Genomic DNA, 16,468 nt, shown 5'->3' on the forward strand with positions numbered 1-16,468 from the left:
TGGATTTTAATCTGTAGGTGTGAGTTGTTCTGCAATGTGTAATGTGTCCAGCAATGGTGGGGAGTATGGTCGCAAGTTGTCCACATTTAACACTAGGTGTAGGCCAAGGAATGGGGGAACGCTGAGCTCAAATGCATTGTGGCCCACATCCTTGGTAATGGTGTAAGGACAATATCGTAGTGGTTTGAGTTTACGATAGGGTTCGGTAAGGCATTCTTTATGCAAATGCAACTAGACTTTGTTGCCCACCCGAAACTTGTGTTGCACTCGATGTTGATCATGTCACTGCTTGTACTTGGCATTTGATTTATCCAGATTATCATGGAACTACTGGCAGATATGTTTGATGTTTTCAATGAAGTTGTTTGCCTTATCGGTTTCAGAGTAGACATGAGCTGAATCTGCCTCAGTAGCTACACATTGCATGGCAACATCAATGGGATATAGTGGCTGGAATCCCAAGCCCACCTGAAGAGGGTTGTGTCGAGTCGAGCTGTGGAGAGCTCGATTATAGCTGTGTTGAACATAGGGGAGGCTCTCATCCCATGTGTGTGGATGCTTCGAGTTGTACATGCGTAGAATTTGTACGATCATCCTGTTGACGACCTTTGTCTGGCCATCAGCCTTGGGATGGAAAGTTGTGGACTTAGTGAGTTTGGTGTCCAACATCGACCAGAGATTGGACCAAAATGTACTGAGGAACCTCTTGTCCCGATTTGAGATGATAGACTATGGCATTCCAAAGTGTATGCACACTCCTTTAAAGAAGAGTTTAGCAGTGGCTTTTGCTATGATATTCTTCTTACAGGCCGCCATAATGGCCATCTTCGAGAATCAGTTGATGACCAAAAAAACACAGTTGTTTCCACGCTTAGTAGAGGATCTGATGTACTTCCCAACATCCTATCGAATATTCGGCCAAATGGATGTACTTTAGATAAAGTGGAATTTTAAATAGTCTGGTTTGATTCTAGAAATAATGTCAGGTAGAACCTTCCATTCATATTCATACACACTATAGACAATTGCAGATCGCAGGAAATCATCATGTCCACCTGAAACTTAAAGGAATCCAGACAAAACAACAGATATTTGAATCTTCGGTGATACAGACAAAGTACCAAAGATTCGAACCTCCAGCATGTCTGTGCCACGACTCCACTTTCTATGCAAAAAAACAATGTAGTGCCTCCGCTAGGTGGAGATCGGACGCCTGTGAAAACAAGATTTCAATTGACAGAAGAGTGGAATCCCATTGTGAGTGTAGGGGAAATTGGGAAGGGGAGGAAGCGTTTCATAGGTGCCTCAGACAGGGTCAAACATAGAAAGCACAAATTCTAGATCATCATCTAGGAGAATAATCGATATTTACGCTTTAAGGCCGAGTGAATATGAAATTGGAAGATATAGACTATTTTAAAGACCTACAAATCCAAGCACAAGAGGAATACATTTGTAATGAACTGAATACCACAACAGTCAGTGTTGGAAAGGCAGAGGAGCCGAAACGCAAATTCACACACAACTCACACGATTTGTGGCTCTTCTATTGATCATGCAAAACTTGATACTTACAACAAACCCGGTGAAGGGTATTTAAACCCTTTCAACTGGAGACTCACCTAAAATATATTAACATGCAACCAAACAATACAATTCATCTATCACTTAACTCGACTTGACTCAACACTCAACCCTCAACCCTCAACACTTAGTTATCTGACTCTCTAATTTTAGGCAACTCCTCATGCATGAGTAATTAGCTTATTTTAACACTCACCCTTAACTACTACCACTAAAATAAGACTGACGCATAACAACTCAGACATGCCTATAGGTCTATGTCTCAGCTAGGCTTACAACACCCAAGTTTCTTCTATGAAACTCAAACACATCTGTTGCTAGTGACTTAGTAAATATATCAGCGAATTGATCACTAGATTTACAAGGCTTCAAGAGAACATTTCCATTGCTCACAAGTTCTATAATAAGGTGATATTTCGTATCAATATTCTTGCTCTTATGATGAAGCACACTATTCTCAGATAGTGCAATCCCTTAGGTGTTGTCACAATATATTGTTTTTGATCCTTGTTGTTTCTGCTTGAATCCATCAAATACTCTTCTTAACAACACTGCATGACATGTTGTTGATGTTGTTGCTACATATTCTGCTTCTAATGATGAAAGTGTCACAATGGGTTGCTTCTTAGATGCCCATGAAATCACACCTGAACCAAGATGTAACAAAAAACCAGAATTTCTCTTCTTATCAACCAAAATTCTGGCAAAATCACTATCTATGTATCCAATCAAATCCTTCTTTTTTGTGCTTGCATACATTATGGCACATTCTCTAGTTCCTGCTATGTATCTCAGAATTCTTTTTCCTGCACTCCAATGTGTGCCTTTTGGTGTCTCCATAAATCTAGAAATCAAACTCACTCCTTGCATGATATCTGGTCTTGTAGCTGTGAGACACATGAGGCTGTCAACGAATCTTTTGAATAGAGTTGGATTGACATATGATCCTTCATCATCCTTTCTTAACTTTGTACCTATTGCAACTAGTCTAGGGACAGGTTTGCAATTTTCCATCCTGAATCTTTTCAACAAGTCTTTGGCATATTTATCTTCACAAATAAAAATTCCTTTTTTAGATTGCCCAACTTCTATGCCAAGAAAATATTTGATGAGACCAAGATCTGTCATCTAAAATTCTTTTATCATGGATGCTTTAAATCACCTGTAAGAATCATCTCATCAACATATAAGAAAACAATCAAAATTTTCCCATGCTCATTTACCTTTGTGTACAAGGTAAGCTCAATGTTTCTTCTGCAAAATCCATTCTTAATCATGTAGCTTTTCAATTATGTTATACCAAGCTCTAGTCGCTTGCTTGAGTCCATAAAACGATTTCTTCAACACATAAATGTTATCTCCGTTACCTTCAACTTCATAACTTGGAGGTTGCTACACATAAATTTCCTCTTCTAGAATTCCATTCAACAAGGTTGATTTCACATCCATCTGATATAATTTCCACTTGTTCTGAGTTGTTGTAGCTAGAATTTCTCTTATAGTATCCAATCTGGCTACCCGAGTAAATGTTTCTCCAAAATATATTCTCGGTTGTGCGAGAATCCTTTTGCTACAAATCTAGCTTTAAATCTTTCAATTTCACCTTTCTCATTCAAATTTGTCTTGTACACCCACTTTACACTAATGAGATTTTCGTCCTTTGGTAAATCAACCAGTTCCCATGTATCATTCTTTTCAATAGCTTCAATTTCTTCATTCGTGGCTTGCACCCAATTTTCGTCTCTCATTGCTTATTCAAACGAAGAAGGTTGGAATGATAACAATGCAAAATTTCAACTAACATCCAAATCGTCATAAATATCTTTCAGACTTCTCATATTTCTCCTACCAATGCTTGATTCATCACCTGATTGATTGTTTGGAGAGTCTCGATCTATTGATATGCTTGACGATCCATGCTACTCTGAAAATCTTGGAGTCCTTATTGGTGTGTCTCTGTTTGTTGTCTTCACTTGTGATTCTTGCTACTCCTTTTCGGCTACATAATCTTCTTCCATCAGTGGCACTTATGCATGAATTATTTTGTCTATAGTTCCATTCCATGACACTTGTTCTTTGAACACAACATCTCTGCTAATGATGGTCTTCTTTGTGACATAGATACAATTTGTAAGATTTTGATTGCTCACTATAACCGGTAAATATGCATTTTTCACTTTTATCATCTAATTTGCCACTTCGCTCCTTAGGCATATTTGAATTAGATACACATCCAAACACTCAGAGATGAGATAAGATGAAAGATATACCTGACTATTCTTTTTATGGTACTCTTTTCATGACACTCTTTGTACCAGAAAAGTGCAAGTGTCCAAATCGAAAGTTCCATAACCAATAATCATTAGATCATGCAACTGTAACATAACATACCAACACTTATCAAATTATGTTTAAGACTAGGAACATAATATACCTCTAAGATTGTCTTCGGCTCCCCCTGATTGGTTAAAATGTTGACCACTCCTTTTCTATCTAAGTCCACAGTCTTGTGAGTCCCCAAATTTACCTCTATTTTCACTAATTGATCCAAATTTGCAACCAAATTATTGTTGTGTTTCATGTGGTTACTGTAACCACTGTCAATAGACACACATTATCATAAGTTTCATGGATGATATGGCAATCTAGGAAGATGGAGTTAGTACTCTCTGTAGTGGAATTAGCTCTTTGGTTCCCTTGATTAGCTATCTTCTTCCTGCAATCACGGGTATAGTGACCAAATTTATTGCAATAATAACATATCACCTTTGATTTTTCAAATATTTGATTATTGCTAAAGTTTTTGCAGTTGCTTCCAATTTCATGTTCATGCTCTTCTTGACCATCTCTCTGACCACCATATCTTCTGCCTAATCCTCTGCCTATCGATCTACTTCTGCCTCGACCTCTATCTCTTGAAATAGAAACCTGAATTTTGAAAGCAGTTCTAAAATGGAATCTTTATTTTTGTCTATCCTTGCCTCATGTGATACAAGTGATCCCATAAAATTTTAATGATGCCAAATCCTTAGCTTATTCTATGGTTGCTACCACAACATCAAATTTGGTAGATAAAGATATGGGGACTCGATATAATAACTATTTAGGAAAAAAAATAACTATCTTGGTTGGTTTTGAAAAATAGATTTATAATCTTTAGGTATTTTCTAATCACCTAATTTAATATATAATTTTTTTAATTTAAAAAATTATTATAAAAGTAAAATATTTTTTATATTTTCTATTACTGAATTTTATACTCATTTCAAAAGTTGAGATTGTTTAACTTTATATACTCATCTTTTCAAAAGTTGAAATGGTTTTAATCTATATAGTTACTTGAAAAAGTTGAGAGTTTTTAAATTCATATAATAATGGATAAAGTTAAAATTTAAGTAATATAATCTCAACATTGTTGGATTGGATAAATATTTAACATTTTTGGACTCACGTACAGGAATCAAAATCTTCTTACCTGGAACGGTTAAACCCAACTGCTTGCTTGATGCTGAGCTCGCCCAGATCGAACCCAAGAGACAGTCACATCAGAGAGATGTCGAACGAAGTGAGATAGATTGAAATAAATATGAAGGAAAACTCAAGTCATAAAAAATAAGCATTCCTATCTTAGCCGAAGAAATTAGATGTCAATAACAAAGATCACATAATCGCATAAATGAGGCGGCGCCCTTAGCTAATGAAAAACATAGCAATTGGGTTGTGATTGTCCTGCAGCATTTTATTATTTTTGCAAGGTAAACCCTAATGGCATGGTGAACAAATAATCGATTGGTTTCTCGTGCAGTTGGTTCCTTGTGTTGTGGGTAGGATTCGAGAAAGATCCTACAATAAATAACTTAAATATGGGCACTACGGATTTGTGAGCCAATGGTTACTTGCTAGAGAATTAGTAACTATTTAGTGTATGCACTTGTCTTATCTATTGAGTAAAACATATTTTGAGAAATAAATTTATAACAAACTTGATTCTATAAAAATATATAAAAACTAAATATATATTTTTATTTAATTCACTATGCAATTTTTTTTTTAAATTGTTATAAAATTTATACACTTTTTTACTACCTAAATTTGTTAACTAAATATATTTTTTATAAATGGATTTTATAATCATTTCAGATTATTTGATTTCATATAATGATAATAAACTTTATAGTTTCAATAAATAATCTCAGTAAAAAAGAATTAAATTGTTATCAAATTTATACACTTTTTTACTACCTAAATTTGTTAACTAAATATATTTTTTATAGATGGATTTTATAATCATTTCAGATTGTTTGATTTCATATAATTATCATCAATTTTAAAATTTCAATAACATAATCTCAATAATTTTGACTTTGATGAAAATTATATTTGCAGAATGGTAAGGTTAATATTAAAAACCTATCAACATGATGTATATATTATGAAATGTAGTTTAGGTAGTCCTATGTAATGGCTTATTATTCTCAAGAATATTGGATTGAAAATTTCATATGGATGATAGCAAGGTCAACACAACAAGCATATTTGTAACAATAAAATCTACTTCCCAAGAACATTGGAATGTGTGAAAATTGAATAAGGAAGATAGCAAGGTCAACACTACCAATCAAACACCTTTTCAGGTTATTCTCAAGAACATTGGAATGTGTACAACAAAATATGGAGGCTAGCATGGTTAACATCACTAGGCAAACATATTTTTTGACAATGAAATAAGCTTGTTTTATTTTCAAGAACTTTGGACTGTGTGCAAACTCAATATGGATAATATCAAGGTCAATAAAATTACTAACAATGAAACTGAGGTGCATTGTTGTAGTGAACATTGGAATGGTTGAAAATTCAATATGGAGGATAGCCCCTTCAAAACCACGAGCAATCTAATAAATAAGCAAGATATGCATGGCATAATCTCAAAAAAAATGGAATAAGTGAAAACTCAATATGGAAGATAGCAAAGTCAACACCACCAAGTAAACACCCTTTTTTTGAATTGAAATCCACATGAGTAAGAAACACATGCATGGCACCATTTCAAAAACTTTGGAGTAGTTGCGAACTCAATATAGAATATAGAAAGGTCAACATCAACAAGTATATTTTCTATTAAATGTATGCAAACACAATCTCAAAAACTTTAGGATAGATAAAAACTCAATATGGAGGATATCAAGGTCAATGCCACTAAGAAAGCACCTTTTACAATAATGAAATATATAGAAGTAAGCAATACATGCATGGCACAATCTCAACAATTTTGAAATGTGTGCAAATTTAATATTGAGGATAGCAAGGTCAACACCAGCAAGAAAGTGTTTTTCTAGGAGATGCATGACACAACCTCAACAAATTTGGAATGGATACAAACTCAATATAGAGGATAGCAAGGTCCCCTTCCAAAATTTCTAGCAACATTGCGAAAATCTCCTCATAGGTTCAAACAAGTAATGAAAACCAACAAGCAAATAATTGTCCCAATGATAATATCAACAATAACAAAAAGATGTTTTATCAAGCTATGAGAAGTGAGCTATATAAATAAGGTCAACATCAACATGAGGCATACTTTTCCATTATGGAAATTTGTTATAGAACTAAACATGATATTGATTATGTGAATTTATCAAGGTATAATCTTATATGCAGATTTTACACTCATCTATATATTGATGTTGTGTATTTTTTTAGATGGGGAACTAGCAACCTCCTTAGATATCTTGGGGTATATGCCATAAGCAATAAACCACATCTATCATAAACTCATAGTTCATCCTCAGACCGAGACATCTAGAGACCACTGGAAATGGGATGTTAGTCTCCAATGAGATGCATATCCTATAATTCTTACTCTAACGTGCCATGTCATGAGAGACTTGAACCCAGGTGGATGAGATGGAAAACCAAACCACCTCATGAGAGACTTCAACCACTTGAACTAAGAAGTTCCATTGACAAATTAATGTTGTGTATTTCAAGGTCATGACACGTTTAAATTCTATGAAATGTAATACATAACATGTAAGCATACTTGATTCAGATTTAAAAAGGAATGCAAAAAATTACAGATATGACCATAAATATAGAGATGCAACAGAAATAACACTTCATTTCATTGATGTAAAGTACTGAAATATGCTTACAAACAAAAATGGAAATAAACTAGCTCAGACGATGGTAGCTTATCTTTGAAAAGAGATGCGGCGGCTACATGCCTCTGAACTACGTTAAAATGAGGCTCAAGGGCCTTTTTATTATTGAACAATAAGAGAAAACCCTAAAAAACCATTACCCTAACCCAAGGAGATGTAACACCAATGGTTTATGGGCCCCGTTGGGGTGAGTTGTACAACCAACTTCCCGGGGTTACGACTTCATCATATTATCTCTATTTGACGTGCATGATAACCCATTGGAAAGATATCTCTGATGACTACGACGAAAAAGATGAGTTTAGACAGAAAATCACTAGAGATATATTGGAAAAAAAATGTCATTTAGGGCCTCAAAATGGTTTCGGAAGTTTAGGACACGAAAAATTGCTAAAAATAATAAGTTGTGCTACAATTAAGGAAACTGAAAAACTGAAAGAACAATGGTGGGTATCCAAGTGGAACTGGTTGGTGGCCACCAATATCCACCTAGATCATTCCTATCCCCTTAGGAAGCAATGGTCGACATTGCATTGAGTTCCTCCATGAGATGATGAAACTTTTGCTGAACTGGGTCCTTGGTGAGCCACTTACCGTGGTGAAGGAGTTTGCCTACTTTGACAACTCGATACAGTTGGATCTTCTATTGGCGAGTGTTCTTGATCTGTGCATCCATGATCTGATTAGTTGTGGCTTTCTCCATGCAATCTGGATTTAACTCTGTAGGTGTTAGTTGTTCTACAATGTCTGATGTGTCCAACAATGGTGGGGAGTATGGTCGTAGGTGGTCCACATTTAACACTGGGTGCAGGCCAAGGAATGGGGGAATGCTGAGCTCAAATGAATTGTGGCCCACAAGCTTGGTAATGGTGTAAGGACCATATCATAGTGGTCTGAGTTTACGATAGTGTTCGGTAAGGCGTTCCTTCTGCAAATGTAACTATACTTTGTCGCCCGCCCGAAACTTCTGTGGCACCTGATGTTGATCATGTCGCTGCTTGTACTTTGCATTTGATTTCTCCAGATTTTCATGGACCTGATGGAAGATATGTTCGATGTGCTCATTGAAGTTGTTTGCCTTATCGGTTTCAGACTGGACATGAGCCGAATCTACCACAGTAGTTGCACATGGCATGGCAACATCAATGGGATATAGTGGTTGGAATCCTAAGCCCACCGAAAGAGGGTTGTGCCCAGTCGAGCTGCGGAGAGCTGGATTATAGCTGTGTTGAACATAGGGAGGCTCTCATCCCATGTGTGTGGATGCTTCGAGTTCTACATGCGTAGAATGTGTACGATCATCTTGATGACCACCTTTTTCTGGCCATCAATTTTGGGATGGAAAGTTGTGGACTTAGTGAGTTTGGTGTCTAGCATCAACCAGAGACTGGACCAAAATGTACTGAGGAACCTGCTGTCCCAATCTAAGATGATTGACTGTGGGATCGAAAAGTGTACGAACACTCCTTTAAAGAATATTTTAGCAGCAGCTTTTGCTGTGATATTCTTCTTACAGGTCGCCATAATGGCCATCTTCGAGAATCAGTCGACGACCAAAAAAACACAGTTGTTTCCATGCTTAGTAGAAGGAATGCTTGACATGTAATCCACGAATATGGATTCCCAAGGTCGACTACGGGTAGGCATCGGAGTATAGAGGCCTTGCTTTTTGATGGTCGATTTGGCAATGGCGCGGGTAGTTCAGGATCGGATGCACTTCACAAAATCGTATCAAAGATTCGGAAAATAAAAATACTTTTGCAGTACTGCCACCATTTTCTCAACCCCAAAATGCCTAGCAGCCCAACTATAGTGCACTTCCCAAATCATCTTGGCCTGCTCGCTTGAAGGAACACAAAGGTGACCCAGGTGGCATAACAGGGAATCCTAGAGGTGAACATCTGGAACATGCTGACCCTCCAAGAGCGTTTGGTATGTGTGGCTGAATTCTGGGTTGCTTTTGTAGAGAAGTGGCCAATCAAAAGTCTCATGCCCACAAGAGTTGAGCACAGTGGTTAATGCCATGATCGTTGGTCGACTGAGGCAATCTACAACATTATTGGTGTTGCTCTTCTTATACTTGATATTCAAATGGAACTGTTGCAGGTATGTGGACCACTTCTGATGGTGATCATTCTGCAGCTTCCCTTGCTTCTGTATGAACTGCAAGGGTCGGTGGTCTATGTGGATGACTGTTTCCTTCCCCAAAATGTAATGGTTCCATTATCAGCAGGCCTTTACAATGTAATGCATCTCTTGGTCATAAGTGGGATACTTCTGGACTATGTCTAAAAGTGTCTCACTGTGATATGCCACTGGATACCCGTGTCGAGTAAGGACTGCCCCAATAGCATAGTCTAAGGCATCTGTCTTGATCTCAAATGGTTGTTGCAAGTCTGGTAATGCGAGCACTGGTGCTGAGCAAAGGTGATGTTTCAACTCTGTGAATTCCTTCTGTTGAGATTCAGAACAAAAGAATTTTTCTTTCGCTCCTTCCTTGGTGACTTGACTCAAGGGCCAAGTGATATGAGATAATCCCAACATGAACCTGTGGTAGAAATTGGCAAGACCCAAAAAACTATGGAGCTCTGTCAGAGTGGTTGGAGTTGGCTAATCCCAAATGACTTGGATCTTGGCTGGATCCACATGCACCCCTCATTCATCAATAATTTATCCCATATATTGCACTTGGGTCATGCCCAAAGTGCATTTCTCCAAATTAGCACATAACTTGTGTTGTCGCAGTGTTTGGAGAACCTGTCTGATGTGATGGATGTGATCTTCCCAACTCTAGCTAAAGATAAGGATGTCGTCTAAGTATAACACTACTAAAGAGTTGGTGAATGGCCGCAAGATGTCATCTATCAGCCTCATGAAGGTTGCAGGAGCATTCGTGAACTCAAAAGGCATAACCAACCATTCGAAAAGGCCCTCCTTAGCTGTGAATGCAGTATTCCACACATCAAAGGGTTAGACTGGTACCTAGTTATATCCTGACTTCAAGTTGATTTTGCTGAAAATCTAGTGCAATAGTCCTAGACGGTTTCATCAAGTCCCCTTCTGAGGTTCTCGTATTCAGATAAAATCTAAAGGGGGTCTTTCCTTTTTTCCCACCTGTTCAAGAATTGTTGGTAGAGAGTTCTTAGGCTATATATACTATTGGGTGTTAAGGATCTAAACCATTATCTAACTTCTCTAGACAAACTTTGAACAAAAATTCTCATTTGAACATTAGCAATGTCTATCTCATATATCTCAAAGTAATCGGTCACATTCTTAGTGTGTTGTTGATCAATGTAGGTTCCAGTGCCATTAAAGGTGGTAATCATACTCTGATAGTCTTGAGGCATTGCACCTAGGTTAGCAGGTAGCACTAGGGGAACATATCTATCAGCCATGATTCTAGGTTGGGTAGTAGTATGAATGGAAGTTGGGGTACCAGCAGGTGTCTGGGTTATGGAAGAAGAACTAGAGGTATTTGTAGGGTGTTGAGTGATGATTGATCGAAGGGGAAGTGAAGGAATGAAGGGAGAAGTGGAATGGATTTCAGAAGAGGGAGGGAATAATGATGAACTAGCAGAAAGTGAGGTGGTTTCAGAAAATTTAGGTATGCTTTCGGTGGTAAGGGATGACTAAGAAGAGTTCTGCAAATAGTGATCAATTGACAAATTTTCTTGCTGTGTTTCTAACTCTCTAAGGAATTTTGGATCTTGGACTGGGTCAAAGAGTTCACTGTCAGATGTGGTTCTAAACAAAGAGAGTTCAAAATGTTCATCAAAAGGGAGTTCTTATAGGAAAAGCCACTCAACAGGACATGAACAGGATCTGTACAATGGTCGAGGGCTGACAGAACTTTCTTGTCTTTAGATGATTCTAGGAATTAGGTTAGGATTCTCAAACACAGGGGGTGGGTTGGGATCAGGATTAGCTCTAGTGTAACGAGTCCTTTCTGAAGCCATATTTTAAATTTTTATGAATTTTCTTATATAAAATTTCCAAAATAACTTTTAAAATCATTTAAGATGCTTTAAATCAAAATTTTTGGTTTCTTAAAGGTTTATTTCAACTGAGGAATTGTTCATTCCCCAGTATGGTCACCAATATGTTATCACTCAGGTTTTCCTTAGAAGTTATGGGAAGAATGAAAGGGGTCCGAGGTAACCACAAACCAATATTTTAAGTACAAAATCTAGCCAATCTGTACTCAGAGAGGGTTCTCTCTTTATAATTTAGCTTTGTTTTGGTGTGATATTAGGCTAGTTATTAATGTTCATGGTTGTTTTGTCTAAGAGTGGTGGAATTCTGAAACAAATGGGCAAACTAGGCTTCAGGCCATTGGGCTATGGAGTCAATCAGGGATAATTCACTGGATTAAGTGAAATTGCTGAGGTAGGATTTCAACAAGTAAGATAAAAGAGTAAAAACAAACTTTGGGATTTCAAGAATCCTCAAGTTAGGATTAGAAAGAGGAAAGGAAGATAGGTCAACCAGCATAAGGCAATTAATAATCCTATACCAGGGACTTATAAGAAAAAATTACAGGGATAGAGGAGCAATTAAGAATTCCTTTATCAAAATAATTTAGCAGAAAACATGTAAATGGTATATTGTTGATAGCAGAGAGCAATAATGATAATTATGATATACTTTGACTATTTTACCATTTGGTTTTAAGATGCATGAAACATTGAAACATGTAGGAAACACATAAATCACAAGGATATAATACTTATTTGCAATTAGACTGCACATGAATATGATGAAATGTCCTCAACTTTTATTCCTTTTCCAGCAAAAATCTAGACTTGAGTACAAAAGCTTTCTCTGCTTGATGATATAGAGTTACAGAAATGTTATAGAATCCACCTTCAACACCTCAGATGGAGAAGTATTTATACAAAACTATATCCAAAGATCTCATAACTAAATGAGATTTATTCTAGGAAATACAAATATCTTTTACAACAATATAGAGACAGATGGTAAACAGATTGTTGCTGTCCCTCTTTTTGTTGAAGGAGCTAGAGGTTGAAACTTGATTTTGGCTCTTGTTGTTGCTCTGGTAATTGTGTGCTAGATCTGAATTGACTTTTCCCTACTAATACTCTTTACCTGTTACTAATACACTTTACCTATCCACTAGCTTTCATCCTTTTTAACAAACTTTATTGTGGTAAATATTTCTATTTACCTTGTTGTTACCATAGTAATTTAATGAATGTCTGTCATGTTAGTCCACCATTCTTCCTTTGGTATTTTAGTCCTTATCAACTTCCCGTAAATTTCATCAGCCTCAGTATATTTCACAAAATTAGGTTGGACTATGAATAAGTGCTTTACTTCATGTTCAATGAAGAATAGGTTCTCTAAACCATCATAAAGCACTTTTCCTATGGGTAGTGCCCTTGCTGAGGATGAACTAGCTTGATTTTCAGCGTGTTGATGTAGTTTTTTGATGTAGTCTATCTGAACCATTAGCCTATCATTGATGAATAAAGGGCTTGGGAGTCCTTTAGTCCTTAAGATGTCAAAATTTCTCATGAACACATCTATGTCTTCCTGCATACTTTGACATCTTCTCTCCAGGCCTTGCATTAAGTTCCTTTTTGTCAGAACTTTCTTCAGTTCAAGGACAGTAGAAGTCCTATCTTCAATGTCTAGTTGCTCCAACTATTGCCTACTTTTAGTGTTTAGGAAATTTATTAACTGGACTGCCTCTTCAGGCTTTCCACCCAGTTATTCTCTAGTCTTCTGAATTGCCTCAAGAGCAAGCTTAACCAAATCAATTGTTTCAAAAATAATTTGAATGGATGACCAAATATCATTGATGGAATCAATGATATTGGTCCACAATATTTTCCTAATCTCTGCTAAAGGCCTGTCAAATGTCAAGTCCTTCTCTAATGTCTTGATTTGTTCAACCATGCCTTTGTTTTTTTCTTTTCTCCTCTGCATTATTTATCTTTGAAAGATCATACTTTTGCTCCAAGGTAGTAAATTTCTCTTTTACCTTTTGTAGCGTTGTTACATGGAGATTCATTTCTTCCATTGACTTAATTAAGTCCTTTGTGCTTTGTGTTAATGTGCCTGACTGTGTTGTACCTGTTGCTTCCACTGGTGTGGCTGTTGCCAAAGGAATGCTTGTCACTAAAACAATTGCCATAGTTGAACGAACTGCTATGGAAACTATTGGCACTGTAGTTTTGAGGCTGACAGGTTGATTCACTTTGCCTTGACTGCAACGTTTTCTCTAATTCTTGCTCAATTTCCTTTAATTGTTCATTTAACTTAAGGACCAAGTCCATAAGTTCCTCATCATTATTTTTCTCAATAACCTCAGTAGGTTGATGGTGTATGAGGGGTGGCAATTTCAGTTATTTTCTAAGTGCAGCTATATCTTCATTTTTCTTCTTGATTAAGCTTTTTGTTGCCTTAACATCCTATGGGTCATGATCCAACTCAATTACTAATTCTTCCAATTATTTTATTGTATTATCTCTAGCTTGTGATGAGGCTTTTTCCAACTGCGATTGAGTTGTAGTGTTTCTCAATGAATTTTGCAACCTATGAGCCATCATCTCTTTACTGGTCAGTGTTGAGTAGACCATCTCACCCGTTTGCTTATGAAGCTCAATCTGGTCGATTGGGTGGATATCCTTAGCTAAAACTTCAAAATCAGTTTTAAGATAATCAGCCAAAGATTTTGGCTGCTGCACTATGGGCTTCAGGAAACGCATCTACATTTTACCCTCTTTGATGTCAAAGGCTGACATCAGTCTGGTCTAGTTTGTGGGGGCCATTTTTAAGTATTGAGCATAGGTTTGGTCCTTTAATTGCTCATTCTTTGTTTTGATCTCCTTATACTTCCCCTTTACATCTATGATCTTCTTTGAAGAATACCTGAAAGATTATACTTCTATGTTGGGTTGCCTTTCTAGTTCCTGCCTATGTGTGCTTGAGGGTGTCCCACCTGTTGGGAAAGTCTATAAGATGTCTATTGTTTCCCTCCTTATGCTCCTTGTAGTCGATCCAATTAATTCTCCCTCTGAATAAGGATTCAACCTTTGCCTCTTAGCAAAGGGTTGATCTGTGGGTATGCTAGAAGGGGTAGCTACTTCACTTTCTCTTTTCAATTTTCTTTCCTCACTTAGAGGAGTCTGTAGCACTAGAGGATTACCCATGTTTGTTTGAGTTGGTAGTTGTTGTGGTGGAGCCAATTCTTCCAAGATCTCAGGTTGCTCTGATTCCTCTAGCTACTCTGTTGTCTCTGGTTGCTCTGATGTAGGGGCACTTGGTTCCTTAGTGTGCCTCTGGGAAGGCTCTACTGTGGGAGCACTAGGTTTCGGTGTTGGCCTTTGGGGAGACTCTATAGGTACCTATACAAAGGAGTCCAGGTCAAGTCTCTTCTCCAAATCTTTCATCACATTTTCAACTTCAACCTCATCACTATCTTGTTCTATCAATGTCCCTTCCCTGCATTCATTTAAATTGGCATATTTTTCTATTTCAAGAATCCTGTGGTGGAGGTAGGGTCACAACTTGTGTTTCATCCTTCTATCACAGATGAAACTGTGAGGATCATATGGCCAGATAAAACTCTTTTTCAAACTCATTCTCGCAAGGATTTCTTCTGCTTATTTTCCTGCTTTCCTGTTGTTGCACACAAATGGGCCTAAGTGGTCTTTGATCCTCAGCTTGGCTTTCTTTTTTGCTTTCATGAAGTGGATTTGATCAGAGTTGATGATTTTTCTATAGTACTCGAGGGAAAATAATCTCATGGGGACATACTTGGGCAATTTGTAGGGAGGCAGTTCACACCCACAGAATCTGATCTCAGTATGATTCCGGTATAAGTACCAATCACCTATCCTATACTGCTTTGATAACTGAAGGATTCTTTTGATGTCATCATTGACTCTAGGGGGGAAATTTCCTATCACCATGGTAGTTATAGGATGGGAAAATTGATCAATGAAATCTATATATGAATAGGGAGAAGAAGGCGAGTAGTGAAAAATAGAGGTCCAGAAAATGACTGACATAGGGTTCCCTTTGGTATCAATCTTATGCACAGAGAAGGGGTATTTGTCAGTTTGGTAGTACAGGAAGAGGTGATACAGAATTGTGGAATATTTGAACACTCTCTCATTCTCTAGCCTCATGAATTGGTCATGCATCTTGTGAGCTATGAATGCAGCATAGTCATATTTGGCAGTAGAAGGATGACCAGGGGTGAAGATAGTCATGTGGGCAAAGGTCAGTTCATCTACATACTCATCAGTTGAAAAACCTAGAATTCAAGAAATCATGGAGATAATGTCCCTACCCAGGCCAGTAAAAGCACATGTCATGTAGTGAGGGTGTCCTTTGCTATGTATCTCTCTTCCATGAAGGTTTGGCAGACTCGAGTGATCTCTGAGCTGGATAGTTTTGAGGATTTCTCAAGTAAATCAACAATGAATAGGGGGGCAAGGTCTTGGCTAGGCTGCAGATGCAACATGTTATTGATAGATTTTGCTGTGATGGTGAAAAGGATTTGCTGGTTGGGAGACATCACAGCTCTTAGATTAGGATTATAATTTTCCTGGCATTGGTGGACAATATCTGGGAAGATATGGACAGTGGGAAATTGGTATTTAGGGAGGTTTGATTCCCAAAGACCAATTTTATCGGCATTATTTAGATAATTGTCCTAGTATTTGCAGTATAGCTTCAGGGGAGAG

General features: G+C 37.3%; 1 protein-coding gene across 1 annotated transcript in view; it reads right to left on the minus strand.

Moving 5' to 3' along the window:
* LOC149187319 (F-box/kelch-repeat protein At1g80440-like) overlaps positions 1 to 13,908 on the minus strand; it is a 34,733-nt gene extending 20,825 nt beyond the window's left edge. Inside the window, exon 1 of the mRNA XM_089409619.1 lies at positions 13,848 to 13,908. Within this exon, the coding sequence (XP_089265745.1) occupies positions 13,848 to 13,908 (61 nt within the window). The remainder of the gene's footprint in view (positions 1 to 13,847) is intronic.
* Positions 13,909 to 16,468: the final 2,560 nt, after the last annotated feature.

Source organism: Pinus tabuliformis, chromosome 3_1, assembly GCF_031772625.1.
Source record: "Pinus tabuliformis cultivar Carrire ecotype Pingquan chromosome 3_1, CPIR1, whole genome shotgun sequence".
Classification (NCBI taxonomy): Eukaryota; Viridiplantae; Streptophyta; class Pinopsida; order Pinales; family Pinaceae; genus Pinus; species Pinus tabuliformis.